Source organism: Numida meleagris, chromosome 10 (genome assembly GCF_002078875.1).
Source record: "Numida meleagris isolate 19003 breed g44 Domestic line chromosome 10, NumMel1.0, whole genome shotgun sequence".
Lineage (NCBI taxonomy): Eukaryota > Metazoa > Chordata > Aves > Galliformes > Numididae > Numida > Numida meleagris.
The window spans coordinates 6,030,827-6,050,786 of record NC_034418.1 but is presented as its reverse complement, the minus strand read 5'-3'; the positions used below and the strand labels follow the sequence as shown (position 1 = coordinate 6,050,786).

The 19,960-nt window shown below is 36.8% G+C and overlaps 1 protein-coding gene across 11 annotated transcripts in view; it reads left to right on the top strand.

Annotated features, from left to right (window-relative positions):
* The window catches only part of ADCY7 (adenylate cyclase 7), a 58,165-nt gene that overhangs the window by 36,409 nt on the left and 1,796 nt on the right, over positions 1-19,960 (top strand). For 10 of the 11 annotated variants that reach the window (XM_021408581.1, XM_021408587.1, XM_021408586.1 and 7 more), the window contains 19 exons: positions 427-575; positions 882-993; positions 2,563-2,690; positions 2,938-3,096; positions 6,613-6,745; positions 7,926-8,111; positions 8,980-9,023; positions 9,429-9,509; positions 10,554-10,626; positions 11,377-11,474; positions 12,192-12,276; positions 13,774-13,911; positions 14,921-15,007; positions 15,561-15,599; positions 16,249-16,412; positions 17,244-17,325; positions 17,843-17,998; positions 18,679-18,825; positions 19,191-19,298. In XM_021408581.1, the coding sequence (XP_021264256.1) occupies positions 427-575; positions 882-993; positions 2,563-2,690; positions 2,938-3,096; positions 6,613-6,745; positions 7,926-8,111; positions 8,980-9,023; positions 9,429-9,509; positions 10,554-10,626; positions 11,377-11,474; positions 12,192-12,276; positions 13,774-13,911; positions 14,921-15,007; positions 15,561-15,599; positions 16,249-16,412; positions 17,244-17,325; positions 17,843-17,998; positions 18,679-18,825; positions 19,191-19,298 (2,169 nt within the window). The remainder of the gene's footprint in view (positions 1-426; positions 576-881; positions 994-2,562; positions 2,691-2,937; positions 3,097-6,612; positions 6,746-7,925; positions 8,112-8,979; positions 9,024-9,428; positions 9,510-10,553; positions 10,627-11,376; positions 11,475-12,191; positions 12,277-13,773; positions 13,912-14,920; positions 15,008-15,560; positions 15,600-16,248; positions 16,413-17,243; positions 17,326-17,842; positions 17,999-18,678; positions 18,826-19,190; positions 19,299-19,960) is intronic. The other variant, XM_021408592.1, reaches the window with a different exon arrangement.

The following is a 19,960-nucleotide window of genomic DNA, read 5'->3' as shown; positions in this document are numbered from 1 at the left end:
TAATACTGTGTAGGTCACTAGTTACAGAACATAAGCTTTTATCAGAAGTGTTATCAGAAAATGCTAATGTAATCCTGGGATTGGCTGGGGTGGGAATGGTTTTAATTTATCTAGAAATTGTAGTGATATTGATTTTTTTTAATTTTTATTTTGTTTCTTCTGTTTCATAGTTAGAGTGATGTGGCATCTAAGTCACAAGGAAGAAAATAAAAAAGAATGCAACACCCTTACTTAGTTGTAAAATCAATGTTTTTGAGAACTGAAATGGAACAGTCTTTTCTGGAGAATGTGACATTCATTTCTCAAAGGCTGGTTGAATAAAGAGGTTTTATCTCTTTAATTCCTTCTTGTGGTCACTAAATCCTGCAGTTTCAAAATTGGCATATGAAGAGTTTTACATCCTTAATTTTTTTCCCCTCCTTTTAGGAAAATTTGCTTTTATCCATACTGCCAGCTCATATATCTATGGAAATGAAGCTGGCAATCATAGAGCGACTAAAGGAAACCAATGATAATAGGCAAATGCATGACAACAACTTCCACATTTTATATGTAAAAAGGCATGAAAATGTTAGGTAAGTTGAAACTCTAGAAGTGTTTTGTTAATATAAGCTGCTAATTTCTTAGTGCATATTGTCCAGTGAAACTGAAAATCAGAGACAGACTTCAGGCTGAAGTGAACTTCTTTCCTGTTGTTGAAAGATAATGTCTACTGAACTTGTAATGAGTTGAGATACTTAGCCTTATTTTCTGGAGTTGTGTTCGTAAGGCTGATGTGCTTTCTGTTAAGTGCATTTTAATAGTTCAGCTGTCTGTGGAATAGACACATCTTCATATTTCAGCTGTCTTTTTTTTGTTTGTTTTCTTTTGTTCTTGTCTAGCATTCTCTATGCAGACATTGTAGGATTTACTCGCCTTGCCAGTGACTGCTCTCCTAAGGAACTAGTAGTGATGCTCAACGAACTTTTTGGAAAGTTTGATCAGATTGCAAAGGTACGTGTTGCAGTTTGTTGTGCAGTAGGGATTTAATTTAGTTAAAATTCAGTTGTTGTTAGAATTTCGAAGTACTGGAAAATAAGAGGGCCGTACTTACTGTATTGTATCAAAGCAGGTATTAAGAATGCACAAAAATAAGTTATGCCATCCCAGTTGCCACTATGCTACAGTAGGAGTTGAGATCAAAGATATTTGGTCACTGTTTGCAGCTGTTCCTTGGGTACAATAATATAAAAGATTTAGGATTTTGAGCAATACATTTGAACTTCTCACTACTTTCTGCAAATTGCCCTCTTTAAAAAACACTTGTATTTAGTGAGTCAAGGTCTTCCAACTCTGTTGTTGGGCTATAAGAAGAGATTCTTCTTTTGCTGTTGTTTTTTTTTTTGTTGTTATTTTTGTTCTGCAGGACAATATTCTGTCATCTTTTCCATTATGTAAGGATGTTGTAGGCTCCAGACTACCTAATAAAACCCATGGCTAACCTGGAAACTGGGCTGGATACTGAAGTCTACCAGCTCTAACATAAGGTTACCCACTGGTCTCTGAAACAGAGAAGCGCAGGGCTGTCTGAGCTAGCTTACTCGGAACTTACTGGATGGCTTCAAATGTTGGAGAATAATGGATGTTATCTTAAGACTTGAATTGATGAGTGAGAACAGCCTAGTTTGATCTGTTGTCACTGATTGGTTGTAAACTACAGCATTTTTCAGTTGGTGGGAGAAGTGCTAGGCTGTTCCCCAGCAGGGATGGTTGTGCAGCTGGAGTGGCAGCTGTCCCTGGTTAAGACATCTCTTCTTGTCAGTCAAACCCTATATGGCCTTGTCAGACAGACTGCCCTGGCCTGCTTGTAAATTTTGTAGCTAAGGTTTGTCAGTAATATCTGAACAAAAGACAGCATGAGGAGGTCTTTGCTCTTCTTTCCTCTCTTCAGCCAGTAACAGGCAGTAGTATCTTCTGTTGCACAGTTCAGAAGTTTTTTGCTGCCAAACTGTACTGCTGCTTTGGTGATAAGCGACAGCAAACTCTAGTGTGTGCCAGCTTCCTCTTCTGTTAAATTTAAAAATAAAATAACACTTTTGTATGCGAATATACCAGGTTAGGCATCCTAATTCCTAACTTCTCCCTAGATTCTGTGAAGGTTTTATGACGCTGCCCTGAAAAATCTGAGGAAAAGCTGAACGAAATGATTAGTTTATTCACACCTGAATAATGAAGATGTATATTAAAAGATAGTTAAGTAGATTTAATCCTCCAAATGATAATTTCTTAGAAAATTTGTCACTGCTATAATTTCATTTATGGTTTATCAGTTGCAAACAGTTAAAGAATAAAGTCAGAAATTATTAAGATTGTATTTCAGAAATACTTGAAGTACTAATTTCTGTTACCCTCCAGCCGTTTGCATGCAAAAAATGAGAAGTAGGTTTTGCTTCAGACAGGATTGAATAGTGCCTGACTTCCTCAAAATGATGTAGACAAGTCCTAGTTTTGGTGTCATTAGTCTCTTTGCAGTTCTTTGTTCTTTTTCTTTTCCTGTTAAATATGTTTATCATAATTTTTCAGGAGAACGAATGCATGAGAATAAAAATCCTGGGAGATTGTTACTACTGTGTCTCAGGCCTACCTGTGTCCTTGCCGGTTCATGCCAGGAACTGTGTAAAAATGGGACTGGACATGTGTGAAGCAATAAAGTAAGCACAGCACAGAAGACTTTTTAATTGTATAGAAACTATAAAGATATTGAATCGAGTCATTGTTAGTGTTGTCATTGTCAAAAATCATTTATTACCTCTAGTTTGATAGTTATGCATTAGGTCATAAGTTTGTCTCTTGTCTCTGCACTGAGCATATAATGAAAATAAACCTTAATAGATCTCCAGAAGGAAGAAAGAAAGTCAAAAATCTAAATTATACTCTAATTCCTCTCTTCTCCTACAGGCAGGTGAGAGAAGCCACGGGTGTGGATATCAACATGAGAGTTGGCATTCATTCTGGGAACGTGCTGTGTGGTGTGATCGGCCTCCGCAAGTGGCAGTACGACGTCTGGTCTCATGATGTTTCCTTAGCGAACCGTATGGAGTCCGCGGGCGTACCTGGGTGAGGACCTCAGCTCTCACTGCTGGCTCACTGTCATCACCTTTTTCATAGTCATGGCTGGTGGGTCTGGAATGTGTAACTGTTCCGTGACACAAATCACCATAATGGTATGAATAAAATAGGACAAATGTGTATGTACCTGAGCAGTAAAAAGTTAATATTTTCTGGTTGTTATTTTTTAATGAGCTATAAAATTGTATTATCAGGAAAGTGACTACTTCTTGACCTCTCCTTCATTTGAGAAAGTTGCGTGGCTTTAGTGCTGTATTATTATCTTGACTCAACTAGAGTACAAGGGTAATGCTGTATTTTTAAGCTTCAGTAAAGAATAGATACAGAACTTACGTCGACAAAGAAAAGCTGCATATTTACAGCAGTTAGTGTTTCTGTTGATATATTGATGGCCCCTTGGTCAGCTGATTTATATTAGCTCTGTATTCAAACACTTCACAACCATGAACCCTCAGAAATTAAAATAAACCCTGGTGAGGAGTGTCCAAGGAAGAAGAATTTAGAGCTGGTGGTGGTTGTGTGTTCTCTCTGCGCTGTATTTGGCATGGGCAGAATGGGAAGGAGAATGAGTAGTCCTGGGTGGAAGAACTGAGGCAAAGTGTGGCGCGACTTGCTTTGTGTCGCTCAGCAGCGCAGGGTGTTGGGCCTGGGGCTGATATTTTTGCTGTGCTTTTGAAGATACTTACTGAAAAGGACAATTATAAATGTATTTTATAAATGCTAGCCTTGCATACTTTCATAAATGAGGATAATATAATTGTTTTCTGTTTTCTAAGTTGAACCTCGGGGATTAAAATTTTGCTCCATTTTTTTTTGTCTTTTCAATAGTTTACACAAAAATGACCATATTGCAAGTTTTCCTTTTTCCCTTCTCAAAAGACACTGTAATTTTGCAGGTTCTAGGTATTACTTGCAAATTAGAACTTATTAATAGAATAGCATTCTGAGGGGTATATATTTTCCGTTAAAAACTATTAAGCATTGAGATACCAATTACTCCTTTTTTTCTGCTTAGTATCACTGTCATTGTAGAGTGTCTCCTTACTTATATGCCTTGGACAGCTTTTAGGTAAATTCCTGTAACTTGAAAATGAAGTTCCACAAAGTAGTAAGAGGATACGAATATCACCTTATTTTCTTTCTTTGTTAACAGAAAGCAAACTAATTGAAGCTTAGTTAACAGTTGCAATACCATCCAGATTGAGTGTTTTAGAGAAATTCTGCATAATTAAACAAGAGTATGGAGGTGTGAAGTTTCTTTTGTTGGCAAAGCAAACAATACGACTCTGAATATGACATGAATATCAATGGGAATATCACATCTATGACTTCGACTATTGTCGAATCTTAGAAACTGATTATTCCAATACATTTGTCATGCAAATGTTTGATTCTCTGTTAGAAATGAAAGCTATGTTAAGTTCTCTTGTTGATTCCAAAACATAACACATAATACTTTCTTGTAGCACTCACTTTCCATGTATTAAAACTGGCCAAAGGAAACCTTCTGTTCCTGGAAGACTGAACCTCCCAGGGAGGAGGGGTTTCTATTGGTTATGAAGCTTCTACTGTGGAAAAATCAGCTGTCTGGGGTTCTCCATAGTTTCCAGTCTTAGCTAGTTCTCCTTTGGAATTCAGCAGAAGTTTTGTCATTGGGAACAGTTTGAGGTTTTTGCTTAAAATAGGAAGTATATGTGTTTTGGGCCTCAGTGAATGAAGAAATTCTGAAGACTTTTGAAAAGATGCAGGGAAACTGCTCCTTTTATAAATACTTTATTCCCATTGACTGAGTAGCCTTGTTTTTCCTTCATAGTCTAAAATTTGTTTACATTCATAATGACATAATAATATAGTGGGAAAACAGAACGAGCACAGCACCAAGATTAAAACTGCATTTATGACCATTTCTCTAATATATATGTGCCTGAAACACTGAATTACGTTATTCTCAAGCATATTAGCATAGGAAGTGAGAGTGCAGTGTTTTAGGTATTCTGCCTTGATAATAGGTGCCTTAGTGCATGTCAGAGCTTGCCTTGAGAGGCAGATTTAGCAGCTTTTGTTATGTGCTGATCCTGGAATCCAGCAAAGCATTAGTAACTGTTGGAAGCTGTCAGCATAATAAGTTAAATAGAAAGAAGTTTACAGTAAGATCTGAGATGCACTGTGATAGTGTGTGATTTGGGTAGAGGAGACAGGATCTCTAACAAAGATGGATACTGAACAGATGAGATAAGTAGAAAAAGACAGAAAACTTACTGCAGTACGTGTGTGTTTCAGTGCTGAGTTAATACACAGATCACTTAGTATGCTTCAGTTCCTGTGGGGGCTGGCAATGACGATCAAAAGCTGGCTATGAGATTTCAGATTCAAATGCTTGCCTGTATTTCAAAACTGCTTAATCCGTTAGAAAAAAATATAGTCTTTTTAGACGATTACCAGTAAACAAAAACCTCTTACCTTCTAGTTGCAAAAGAATTGAGGAATTTTTTGCTGCTCTGTGGAAAGCCACAACCCATGGTCTCCAGGTCTTGGCTGCTTTATCTTCACGTATCCTATTCAGCTGAAGGAAGTTGAGTGGGACCAGACCTTCATCCCCGTTCTTTCAGTAGTTTGACAGGAGTGCTGTCAGCTTCCATTCTGGACGTGTTCTGTTACCAGCCCTGTGCTGATGGATTGTAGGAATGACGGTGCGGTGGTTAACCCCTCTGTGCCAAGGAAAAATGAGAAAAGTTGTGGGACGATGGACAACTAGAAAAAATATAACAAAATTATGTGCAGATACGTTTATGAATGTATCGGGGCCTCTCATTGAGAAATTCTGTGTGGAAAAGTCTAACTCATCATTTCTGTGGAAATACTTGATTCAGGATGCTGAACTAAGTAACTTCCAAGGGGAAAGCATGAGTGGATACAAGAAGTGCCAGCTGCTCTCATTAGAGGTGTTGCTGTGTTATACTGTAGCTATTTCTGTCAGAAAAGACAGACTTCAAGACTTGTCCTCCTTGTTGACAAAAAACCTTTTCCAAATTTTCCCCTATTTTCTTTTTCCCTATCTCCTCCCCTCCTCATGCATTTCCAGCCTAAGACACTCCTTTCCCTTGAACGTTTTGTGTGAGCTTTCCTTGCAGCTCTTGCCATCTGCAACAGCCTGCCTGTATGTCTGTCTTCTCAGACATCAGATCTTCTGTGATGATAGTTCTTCTTGTTTCTTGTATCTCCCTCTGTCTCTTACTGTGCTTATTTCATTTTAATCTTGTACTGATACTATCTCATTCTGGGAAGTGTTTTTTGGGATACTTGGTAGGAAGGATGTACAACAAAGGACTGCGGTGATGGATTGCAAATGCACTTTTAAGTACTGGCAGGATTTTGGAGTTGGCTGCCAAAGCACGTGGTGGCTGAAAAGCAGAAATGTAGCAGTAGCCATTGAAATGTAAATGAAATGCTCAGTACGACCTTTCTGTCAATGTTTGGGTCTCTTGTTCTTTCTTCCATTCACAGTCGTGTACACATCACTGAAGCAACGCTAAATCACTTAGGCAAGGCTTATGAAGTAGAAGAAGGAAATGGACATCTTAGAGATCCTTACCTTGAATCCATGAATATCAAAACGTACTTGGTGGTTGATCCGAGGGTATGTGTAAGTTTTTAAACACGTATATTTAAATAAGTGCATTTTAATTGTAGAGATGTCTGTGGAATGAGTCACCAGAATGACTTAGATTTTGGACTTTAGATCTGAGAGCATATCCTGCTGTTCTGTTTCTGAAACCTCATACATGCTTCATATAGTCAACGTGTGTATTCAACCATGTATTTGGTTGAAGCATGTGACTTGCAAATTCAAATCAAAAGGTGAGATGAAGTCATGAAAGAGCACCTGTTCTGTGTAGCCGGTTCCAGATAAAATATTCTCTGTGAAGTATCTTCTAACAACTTTCTCCACACTGTTCTATGTGCAAAATTCACCTTCCTTTCAAGGTATAAAGTTAGTAACTGTTCCCCATTTAGGGATGGCTAACGCCTCAAGCATTACTAGTTCGAGTTGGCTTGCAGCTGACAAGCAGAACATTTCAGAAGAAAAAAGAACCAAAATGGCAAACACCTTTCCTTCAGGATCTTTACTGGAAGGAACATTACAGAGACACTTCTACTTATCAAGAGCTCAAGCTCATCTTCCTTGTATGTTTTATGCACGCAACACTGAAACCTCTTTCCCCATCGTGTGCACAGTTCTCAGATTGAAGATCTAGTTTTACTGAAGTGGTCCCTACTCACTTGAAGATACCGATGAAATGTTGGCAGATAGCCAGTCAATGATGTATCAGTTTATTCTTCCTTTTAGACCCACAGAGGTACTGCTGTATGAGTACTGCCTGACTGTTCACCTGTTGTATAGGGATATAATCTAAGAGTGAGTTTGCCATCTGTGGGATCTTCTTCCTATTGTTTTGATATGCTCTAGCTCAGAAATTGGTAATCTCATGTTCCTGCTGTTGCGCTAATTGCATGGAAATTGTTATCTATGGTCCCAGGATCTGATATCATCACTCTCAAACCAGGAAGCTTGAAAGTTGTTTTACAAGAGAAGACTTGTAAAGGCAGCTCAAGCAAATTCATTATGCCATGATTTGCTTCAACTCAAATTAATTAAATGAGACAAAGGAATTGAGGTTGGCTGACATTGCTGATGAGTGTCGAGTCCTACTAAATGGCTAGATTATTTAGTTTGCAATTACTCAACTACACTGAGCTTCATTTGTTTGTAATTTGTATCATTTTCTGTTTTCTAAGCTACTGTGTTTTTCTGTTAGTCCAAGCAGTGCATATCAAATAATCATCTCCCTAAAACAAGAGTGAATGATGGGCTGAAGATGCGGGCATCTGTTCGGATGACGCGTTATTTAGAGTCCTGGGGAGCAGCCAGGCCCTTTGCCCACCTAAACCATAGAGAAAGTGTGAGCAGTGACTCTTCGACTTCACAAGGAAGGCAAAGAAAGGTGAAGTCTGAAGTGATTATGTCATCTTAAAATTATGAACTACTTGTGTCTGCAGTTTGAAACTTGAAATCTGACATGTTGTTACGGGTTAATTTCTGCTGTTACTGTTGAATTTGTATACAGAACTAAGCTGGTGTCTGTGCAACAACTACTTCAGACAAAACAATATTCACACTCTACTTATGTCTAGCATATTATGCTTGTAGTAAATCTTCAGAGAAAAACATTGAAACTATCTTTTCTTCTGACATTTTTCCATCCTAGGGTCGCACTCAATATGTGTGGTTTTAGAAAAGAAATGATGAGCTTCTAGATGCACTCAAGATTTACTTGAAATCTTATAGAAAATAAATTGTCCCTTCACATGCTCCACCTACAATAGGCTTTTGTCAGTAAATAATTTAAGAAAATTCATTTCTCCTACAATCTGCCATTACTGAGAGCTGAAAGGAGGAGGTGCACACCTACCAGGTGTGCTTCCAAGGCCTAGCAGAGCTATGTTACTCTCTGACTAGACAGCAGTGGTAAACTTTAAAATGAAGTATCATTTCATTCAGGTTTGTGCAAATGGTTTCCAGTTTACTTGCCTCTGCTCATCTTAGTCATTTCAGTGTATGGAGAAAAATCAGAGAAAAGATTTGTTAAGTTATTTTCTAATAATTTTAACAGAAATGTCAGAAAACACCCACTTGTTAAAGCAGAAAATGTTGCTGGAAGGGGTTGGTTTTGATAAGCTTTTCTTTTTGAGAATGTTTCTTGAATGCTGTTTGTCCATAACACTGTTTTTTATTTCCTCTTGAAGTTCATTCTCAATAGTTTTTCACATTATTGAGCTTGGAACTTATTCTTTATTCCTTACATGTTTTAGGAAATACCTTTGTGTTCCACTGGGCGCCAGAGGACTTCTGACAGGTTTGATGAGTCCTTTTTTTGTTCTTGATACATGATTCTGTGTTCTATCTACTGTAAGCATGCAATCTTTTGAGTGATTAATCAGTGTGTATGCTGTTTCTGCAATAAAAATGTTGAGCTAGGTCTCTGGACTTTTAAAAGGCATCTAAATTCATGTTTGTTATGGTTGGCAGTTTCTGAAGGTTTTCTCTCCCACCTGTCTTCCTTCAGTTTTGAAAGTAGCCAGATGTTATTTTAATGTGATTTAGGATGTCTGTTTTTGTCAAATAGCTTTTTAGTTAAGATAAACAATGTGTGTGATAATTCTACTGTATAGTTTGGGGCATCTAAGGAGTTTGGATAGAGGATTAAGCCATTACTTGTTTCTGAACAGCATTTGTGACATGGACTTCTTATCATTCACAGAAATTCATCTCAGAAGGGAAGAATAGAGGAAGATATTTATGATGAAATGATGTCAACCATTGAAGGACTCAGTTCGACTAAGTATGCAAAGCTTTTATTTTCCATCATCTTTTTTTTGTCTTGATTTTAACTCCAGATACAAAATTTATTTCTCAAACATGTTACTATGATTTTGTCTTGCCATTTTTTGTTTAATTAAATTTCCTTTTTCTTTAGTTTTCAGTAATAATCTAGTTCTTTTCATTCTTTGAGCAAGAAGCTGATGGCTAGTCTAGCTGTTCTATGTGGTATGATTCTACGAAATAACAGAATTATCGCTTTATTTCTTAGGACTGTCCAAAGCAATGAGCTGAATTGCAGTGCAGGGATAGGAAGTTAATATTTGCATTCTGTTTATTAAAATAAGAAGTATGAAGAAATGGAGTGCAGTCCTGACCAAAACCTATGTATAAATCCAAAACAGAGTTTCAGGGGTAATAATACAGTTGGTTTAATGGCAGGTTTGCTGCAGGTAAATGGTCTGTCAGTAGCAGGCAGTGCATTTGGCATTACGTAGGCAATTGGATTTGGTGATCTTTGTAGGTCCCTTCCAACTGAACTATTCTATTTTTGCACTTAAAAACAGACAACTGTAGGCAATGTTGTCTTCTCCTTGTTTTTTTTTTTGTTTTGTTTTGTTTTGAAATTTAAAATGCAGGGTTTAATTTCCTCTCAAATGTGAAGCAGTGTCATCTAAATTACAGTAAGGCTGTTAACGCTGTACTTCCAACTATTCCAAGTAGGTGATCCTATTAGTAATACTGAAGCGCAGAGTTTGGGGGCTGTAAGCCATCTCTAACAGTTGCTGTTACATGTGCCTATTTTTAAACCTCAAATAAGGTCTGGGGTTACATTTTGAATGTAACCAGCAAACTGCTGCTAGTGGAAGTCCTGGATCTGCCTGTCAACAACATAAAAACTTAGCAGCTCGTGGGTCACCCTATAAAGACTTTTCAGAGCTGTCAAACGTGTATAGATCCATGGCACCATCATCCTGTGTACTGTAGAGCTGTAACTACAGTGCTTTTGCATCCTTCCTTGGGCTGTTCCATACATTCTCTAACACGTGTATCTCTGTGCATGCAGCCCTTGGTGTGGCAAATCTGACGACTTCTGTGGATTTTCACTGATATTTGCAGAACCTGGTCTTGAAAAAGAGGTTGGTAAGAGCAAAATATTAGTTTTTGGTCTTTGATTTGTACTTCAGAGCAGCAAAATAGTTTACTTAAAACTGTGTTTTCATTCTTGAACTGGATTCTGGAGATGACTGCACACCCAGAGAGGGTTTTGATAACTAATGGAAGGCTGGTCTCATGATTCGTTGAAGTTGGCAACTTAAACTTAACTCGTTGGAGTTGGGCTGATATTACTATGTGAAGAACTTTCAAAAGTAATGAGAATTTAAAAAATATAACTACTGCCTCCATAATGAAAATACTTTCTGTGCTTGTTTCATTGCAAGTGTAATACTGTTATTTGTTAGGTTCCTAAATTTGCTGTGCTGTGATGCACTGTGCATAGTTTCTCATGCATATGTATGTATATATATATAGCACCAGTATGTAGTGTGTATGTATATATATGCTTACGCACACACACACATTTGGATTTACTGGATTTACTTCTGTGTATGTCCTTTTTTTATAAGGATTTTGATCACATGCACCTGTGAAATTCTGGTTTACATAATGGGTGGTGGATTTCCCTCTAGGTTACAAATTATCCTTTGATCTGGGCTGGTATATATTGACAGATGTTCAAGTGACTTTCTTGTGTTGTTTTTCAGTTCTGTGTATGTTTTGAATAGTGCAGTGTAAGCTTCTATATATATGTAATCACAAAAATGCTATAGCATTTTTTAAAAAGGTAACATTCTTTATAATCTGATTTGTTAAAATCTGTGTTTCAGTATCGCACCATTACTATTCTAAAACTGAAGAGTTACTTTGCGTGTGCAAGTTTTGTGTTCTTCTGTATTTTTCTGATACAAGTGTTTGTAATGCCCAAGTAAGTGCCAGTATTTTGATAATTTATATTTCAAATTAACCAACAGCTAAAATGAAACTCATGTGCATGAAACTTTTTGAAGTCTTCTGGAGCTCCTGAGGGATACACCTCTTAGGAGTAATTTAACACTTAATAAAAGGGTACATTTGTGTTGTTGGGATATGAGCCCAGATATCACTGTGAAGGTAAAATATAGATATTTCTTAAATAATCTGTGTGACTGATCAGTATACACAAGGAGATGACCAGGTGATTGAAGATTAGTTTTTTTATAACAGTTGGCTGTAAGAATGTTGACTGAGTGAGGAATAGAACAGTGGGATTAGCTGGTAAAAAGGTGCTCAGTGCTCCTTTTTTTCTGTAGAGCTGCAAGGAAGGAAATTCCAATTTATTCTCATACTTCCAAGTAAGCAGATGTTTGATGTTTCTGAAGTTTATAGCATAGGTGTTTCTTTTTCATGGCTATTGGAGTGCAATTTCCATGTGATTTATGCATGAGGGTAATAGCTCAGGCCCTCAGTGAGGGAGGAGAATAATTTAGTTGCATTTCTGCAACACAGCAGCAATAACTTGAACAATTTGGTCATCCACTGCCATTAGAAGGAAAAAAAGTCTATTCAAATTTTGAGAAACACTGTTAGGAAACATTAGTCTGAAGTACAGTTTGAATATTTTCATTTAACTCTGGTTTGTTTAAACGCTTTCTCTTCTGTTTAGAACTGCAAAACTAGGAATTTCCTTTGGCATTGTTGCAGTCATCATTGTACTTATTTTGTTTGTGTGCTTTGCTGAGAAATGTATGGTAAGTATAAAAAGAGTGGATGGATGTGATTTAGCAGTTCAGTCTGTCCTTCAGGGTTATGGTTTCAATTGGAGCTACAGCAGCATAGGACCTCAGGTTACTAGAGGATTTTACTGCCTGAAATGGATTGCCATGTTTGGAAGTTATTACTTATAATAGTAATTTAAGAAAGAATAATTTGAGTACCAAAATGGGTGGCTAAGAGGGAGGAGAAAGTTATTAACGCTTGTGTGGTGGAGTTGTTTTCTTATTTACATTCATTTCTCTGTCATTATTAGTAATTTTGGCAGTAAATCCTGAGGTTTCTATACTGGAAACAATATTAAAAGCAAAATAAAGCTTGAATTAGTTTTCATAATTGTTTGCAATGCCCTATGAAAATTAAAAACATATGAATAACATGTCGGCAACAATTTCCTAGCTGTTAGAATTCCAAATTCACCTTTACATCTTTTTTTTTCTTTGCATAATTAAATGTATGCACTTACTGTCATAAAATACTTAAAACAGCCTGTAGTGACATAGAGTTCAACTACCCAATGTAAAAAGCACCTTCTCCTCTCCAAGAACTGTCTGGAGGCTGAGGGCTGGAAAGGATTTTAGAGAGCTCCTTACGCTCAGAATGTCTTTGTTGGACTAGCCCAACGGTGAGAGCGCTTTTTGAGTTTGTTGAGACCATCCCTTATATTACTGCCGTGGCAATGGTGGGCTCCCAGCAAAGCTGCTGCAGAAATACTCTCTTGCAGAGTCAGGTTCAAGCTGTGTAAAAGCAAAAGGAGAAAAAAAAGCGCACTTTGTACATGTAAAATTTCATTATTAACTTAGAAATACAGTTAGATAACGTGCATGGCTTTTACATACACGCAACTTTTATACAGGTGGATGGATTTTATGTGTATGTGTGCGTATGTCTATGTAGAAAGAGAGGTATGTGCATGTGTAGGTATGCATGTATGGTTTCTACATATGTAAAAACTGATGGAGAAAAAAAAATTGTAATGTTACAGTCAGGCTTGAGTTATACACTGGGAATGTTTGGTTGTAGCACCTTGAACAATCTTTGCAGTCTCTTAAAGCATATGCTTTGCTAGATGGTTTTTCTCTGTAACAACAAATGGAGGCTATTACATCTACAAATGTAGATACAATAAAATATTGTAACTGAATAAAAAATACAGTGTAGGCTGTCATTATGTTGTTACTAAAATTTCTCAAGCCCTTTCAATCAGATCCTAACTTTGCATTTTTATAGCAGAAATTAAAAAAAAAATTAATCACCCAGTATCTCTGAAATGAGAAAGCATTTTCTCACTTTTCAAGCGTGGAATCTGAGGTAGTAGGCATTGAACCTGAATTTCTAGATTCAGAGTGATAAATTAGGATTTCATCACAGAGTCTTTACTCTCTCATGCACGCACAAAGGATTTTTAAATTTACGAATATTTCTTCCCTCGTGTTGTCCAGGTCACTGAAACTTTTCTTTTCTTTTTTTAACAGAAGTGCTGCTCAGAAAGGTGGCCTTTCCTGCGCCGTCTTTGCACTATCTCAGAAAAAGTGGAAACAATGCCTTTACTTAGGCTTCCTTTAGCAGTCATCACTATAGGTGCCTTGTTGATTATAGCCATTTTTAACTTGGTAAGTAATCACGTTATCTTTATTCTGTGACCATACTTTCAGCAACATTCTGTATTCTTTTCTTGAAGTGCTTGGCTCTTGCTTTTTTCCCTCCTGCTGTCCAGTTCCCACCTGAGTTGACTTACAGGTGGATAATGCACCATGCGAAGTAAAAGAATTCAAAGGAAAAAAAAATCCACTAAAACTGTAGATCTGAGACCTATTTTACACCACCTTTTCTTGTTTCCTAGATGCCATTTATAATTACCATTGATTATGACTATCAGCACTAGGATTGTCTTCTGGTTTTTAATGCAGGTTTAAGTGCCTGTAGTGGGTAGAACACAGACATTGCAGGTAGTTACTGCTGGACTTGATGCAAACAGAATCCATCTATTAACTGTAGTTGTGTATTGCATTTCACCTGGAATACACGCATCTGAAAAACTTATTTTTTGGTGCTACCTTGTGCTGAAGACCATGCGATTTGTTTTTTTGTAGTTTTAACAAGCATTATTTGACATCAAGTTAACAGTTAAACCTCTCTGGTAGCTAGCTATTAAAAGTGATGTATTTCCTATCCCACGTTCTCAGTTTATCGTTCTCCTGATTCCATGGGGAGTTTATTCTGAAAGCTGCTCTGCAGCTTTTGTAGGGCTGTGTTTCTGCTGGCTTAGGTCCTTGAACTGACTCACAGCGGTGTCATGTGAACGCTGCCAGACAGCCCAAAGGAGAACAGGAACAGCAGCTGTGAGGCTGGCGAGAAAGGCAGTGTGCCAGTTAGCTGCTGGATTAGCTGAGCTGTAACAGGAAGCTTCACCCCCAAATAAATGAAAAAAGGTAAAAACTTGGCAATTTTAACCTTCCAGCATATAGGGGATATCATGAAACTTTAACACTTATATTGTAGTAGCACTGAAGGGGCAACCAGATAAGGGCTAACTGTATAACGTGTGGAGAGAAGACACTTAAATGACTGCCAGCTAACTGATTTCTGTGGATTTGTCTTTTTTTCTTGCTAATAAATGAGACTACTGAAAAGAACAATGCTGCGAACTTTACTGGATCAAATGACTTGAATGGCACTGCCAATGTGAGTTATGTTTTCATTTCTAAGGTAAAAAGAAATTAGGTGTGGATGGTGTGTATAATATAAATAGATGCAGTATTTTTATACATTTCTGTGTTTTTATAAAAATAGAATTAAGTCATTGAACTCAAAGATTAATACTTCCACAAGGCAGTTCTTGCAGTGTTTTCTGTCATTAACTGTGACTCGACTCTGCATCTCCTAGGGATTTTCAGAAGTCTCAGATACTGGTGGATTAGCCCAAAGCCTTAGCTTGCTTTGGTGACTCTCCACTTTTGGAAGCTGTTCCCTAGTGTTTGTATCAGGGATAGTTAGATGCAGCACTTGATAACTAGACAAAAGGATTATTTCTAAGGATTTAATACTTTTTTAGCTCTTTAACTTCAAAACAGCACTCTAAATAGAGATCAGTCAAGTCTGTGGGATGCTCCTTTGTCACCTGGCCACTCCTTTACATTCTGAACGTGTTTTTAAGCCATGGGTGAGGACCCCTTGATTGAACAGATAAGTTACACGCATTTACTGCAGATCGTACTCATCTAATTTTGTAATTTTCTGTCCTTGCATGTTTGTAAATCAGTCATCTGAAAACACAACTGAATACTTCGTTGAGGAAACTGTAAGTAATTATACATTTTATTTTAAAGCCCAGATCTTTGAATACTGTATTTATGTTTGACAACTGTCAGGTTTTGTTGCTCTAAAAAACAGCTTTTCTAGGTGCCTAGCAGCAGCAAAGTTCTTAATGAAGTCAAGATGTTTCAGTTGCTGTTGCCGTGATGAAGAAAGTATGGCTTTGTAATTTTTTTTTGGTTTAAAGAGAGAGATGAGAATGTAATATCAGCTTAAGGTAACAAAGGGAGCACTATGAACAGTGGGACCAGAATTCTGGAGTTCCTGCTTCGGAGCCAGTTTGTTGGACTATAAAGCTGCTTTAAGTTATTCCTGAACTCATAATAAGTAATTAATAGTCTTCAGGAGATAAATTTTCAACACTCTTTAGTTTTAATCTGATCCTGCTCATATTGGCATATGATGCTTTTTGTTTAAACATTTGTCTTTGACAAATTAAAAAAGCAGTAGCTAGGAAAAGTGTTAAATTCTGGACTAGAGTTCAATTAAGAATAAAGGTTTAATTGTATTTAGTGATTATAATTTCTTTTGTTTAAACTTAGATGGTCGTGAACTTAGAGCATTTGCTATGTTTGAAAGCCTTATGCAGCATAAAGCCTGAATAATGCAACTGCATTTAATTTCTTCTTTTACAGTATTACGCCTATTGCTGCATTTTGGCGTTCATTGCTTGCTCGGTATTTCTTCAAATGAGCTTCGAACTCAAAGTTCTCCTCCTGTCCATTGCTGTAGCTATATACCTCATCATTTTCAATACCCTTCCATCCAGAAACATGAGTGACTCTGTCAACATGACCAGGTGTGGTTGAAAATTTCTTATTAACAATAATGTTCCATTAAAAGGAGATGTTAGATTTTGGTATACTAGCTATAATATTAAAATATCAAAATTGCGTGAATCAGACATTATAAAGCTTTTTGCTAAAGCCTAACCCTAATGACACAGAAATGCCCTGATCTAACTGAAGAAACTATAAAAATACGTGGAAAGCTTTTACTGTTCACTTGCAAGTCTGTTTCTCAAATTTTCAGCATATTCTCATAGTTGATGATTAGAATACATTTATTTTGCAGATACCAACTGTGACTTCCTGTACAGTTTCAAAAAGCCTAAATGAGCTCTTAGCCTTGTAATCCCAGACTATTCATAGCATGAGAATTTTATTTGACACGTTATTGAAAATTCATAATGTAATGAGGAACTGATTTTACTAAAAAATATGAATGCCTCTCAGATTTCCATGGAGGAATTCAATGGCTGACTTTTTAGTAATTCAGATTTTCATTTGTTATCAGCTTCCCTTCCACAAATAAGAAAGTTTTGTTTTTGTATTTGAAGGCTTTGTTGGCTGTGTTTTCTGTAGGACAGTATGGGGAATATCTCCTTACAATAATTAACAAAGTTTCAGCATTGTTTTGTTGCTGAGTTGAACGGTTCACATACTGAACTGAATGGTAATCTTTCTTCATTATCAGATAATGACATAACCAGACAGCCATTGGCAAAAATGAACAATGATACTGGTGATATATATACGTGTGTATGCTTTCTATTGCCCTCCCCACCCCAAAAGCAACTCTTAATCATAGGATTAATACAGAGGATTTTGTATTGCTTTCTTGTTTACAGGCTTTTTATTGAAGAGCCAAGAATAATGATTAATATTTACCTGGTTCTGTTTTACATAACCCTAATATTACTTGCAAAACAGGTATGTATTGAAAAAGCAAGAGCTTAGTTCTGTTCTACTTGCAGCCAGTTAATTTAAATAAAATGTAAATGTACATGTGTGTGTGTATAAATTCTTTTCTTGTACTTAACTGTAGATAATGCAAAAAAAAAATACTGTTAAAAGGCAGGAACATTTTTACTCTTTTCAATAGTATTTGTATTAGTCATAACTTCTTGAAATTCCTCCAGTTTGGATCCATCTATATTTAAATATAATTATCCCAAATCAAGGTAGTAATTAAAGATAAAAACAATCACTATTAATAAAATATCATTTTTTTATACACCTGATGCTACCTGAATGGCATTTATTCATAGTGACTGCTTCTTATTTTTCTGACCTTCATTTTTGAAGCATACTGTTCAGAACGGTTTAGGTTCAAAAGGTCTTAAAGAAGCATTATTGCCTCTGCACTTTTGGAATAATTTGACTAATATATGTTTCAGCAAGATATTATATGTATTTATCTAATTTATCATATTGGATTCTTTTGCAGATTGACTATTACTGTCGACTGGATTGTCTGTGGAAGAATAAGTTTAAAAAAGAACACGAACAGTTTGAAACGATGGAGAATGTCAACAGGCTTTTGCTGGAAAATGTACTTCCAGCACATGTTGCTGCCTATTTCATTGGTGAGAAGCGAAATGAGGTAGGTTTAGTCTCTACTATATGAATGACAGTAAATTGTGTCTGTGGCACAGAACATCAGGCTAACAAGCACACAGAAAATTACCAGGTTCTGCACTATTTTCCATCTTGCTTGTGTCCCTTTGTAAATCTAATCTGCTATCCATGAGGGCTCAAAAAAATGCAAATTTTAGTGTCGGTCTGAAATCTGTTCAGATCTGGTTGCTTAGCTTTGGGACACAGTTTGAGTTTGGCAAATAGTTAACGCTGATTTACTGCTTTCTAAGGATCATATTTTACTGGAGAAAACACAATTTCTTTCTAACCAAGTCAGTCCAGCAACAGCTAGTATCTCTGTGCTAGCAACCCCCATGAGAAAAGTTGATCATTAATGATTTTTCAAAGTCATCCTTCTGATTTTGCCAACGTGTTATCAGAATAAATACTGCTGATTTTATAGCCATGCTGAGTGGGAGAAGACAGGCACGGTCTAGAACAGATTAGAATCTTGGAGATAAGCAGATTGTAGGCAAATCAACTTCGTTAACATTTCTCTTGAAATTGGACACGCCCATTGTAAAGTAATGTAGCTTCATAGGAAAGCTGTAGTTTGATTACTGGTTGCAAACAATAATCATGGTTTTGAATTCCTGTGGTGAAAGTCAGCTGCTGACAATGTGTGATTATACTCTTTTCCTGTAGGACTGGTACCATCAATCTTATGACTGTGTCTGTGTCATGTTTGCATCAGTGCCAGATTTTAAGGTGTTTTATACTGAATGCGATGTCAATAAAGAAGGTCTGGAATGCTTGCGACTGTTAAATGAAATCATTGCTGATTTTGATGAGGTAATTAAGGTTTTGGCTAAAGTGCATTGGATTACATATTTACTGTAAAATGTTTCACTAGATTTGTGAGCAGTGGAGGGAGAAAAAACACCTTTAGGCTGAACTAACATTTTGAGTTCAGCCTAGCAATCTTGGAAATAAAATATATTCCATCTGATGGGATCATCTAATTCATCAGTAATATGGCTTGAAAGTAGTGAATTTCAGTACTTTTATTATGTGAACGCTTAGAGCAAGATAATGAAATGAATACTCAGTGCTTTCCTATCTAATGCTCATGTGGTGATAGTGTTCCTAGAGATACGTATTGCAGACACTGAAATATGCTATTAAAGTCTCCGTCTCTGTTTTCCTTACCTTAACAGCTCTTGTTGAAACCTAAATTCAGTGGTGTTGAAAAAATAAAAACAATTGGAAGCACTTATATGGCAGCAGCTGGCCTCAGTGTCACGCCAGGCCAAGAGAACAACCAGGTGAGTTTTCTCTGAAATCCACCTTCAGTGTTCTGTGTGTTTTATGAGGTTACCACGTCTGCATGTGCATTTCAAAGTAACAGAAGAAAATGTCATGGAAAAAGTAAATTACCAAGAGCGGCTTTCTGAAATGTGGGAAAAGGTCACATAAGCTATCGTCTCACATTTACTGTTTTCTAAGCGAGCATTAAGACTGTAACCCTGGTTATACTTCTTACATATTTTCTCTCTGATTACTGTAGCTTAACATTTCTAGAGGCATAACAATAGCTCCAGTGATAAATTAGTAGAAGAATGGCTGCCAGAGAAATGGCCATCTCAGAATTTGACAGGAAGCTTTTTATGATACCTGAGAACTTGCACAAAAAGACACTTCTATAGTGCCACATTAGAGCTGAATCTGAAACATTCTACAACCCACAAGAATTAGCAGCAGTTTTTTCTATATTCAGGCTCACTTCCACTGTGGCAGGATTATGCATGACATTAGGATGCAGGTAGCTGCTGTGTATATATAAAGCATGTACATTAAATGTGGAATCCAAAAAGAGATAGGTAAATTGATTGTAACGAGCCATACCGATTGAATTTAATCAATTTTGAATATATGTTGAACTGCCATTTTATTCCGTGGCCTTACCCTTATCTACTTTATGCACTAT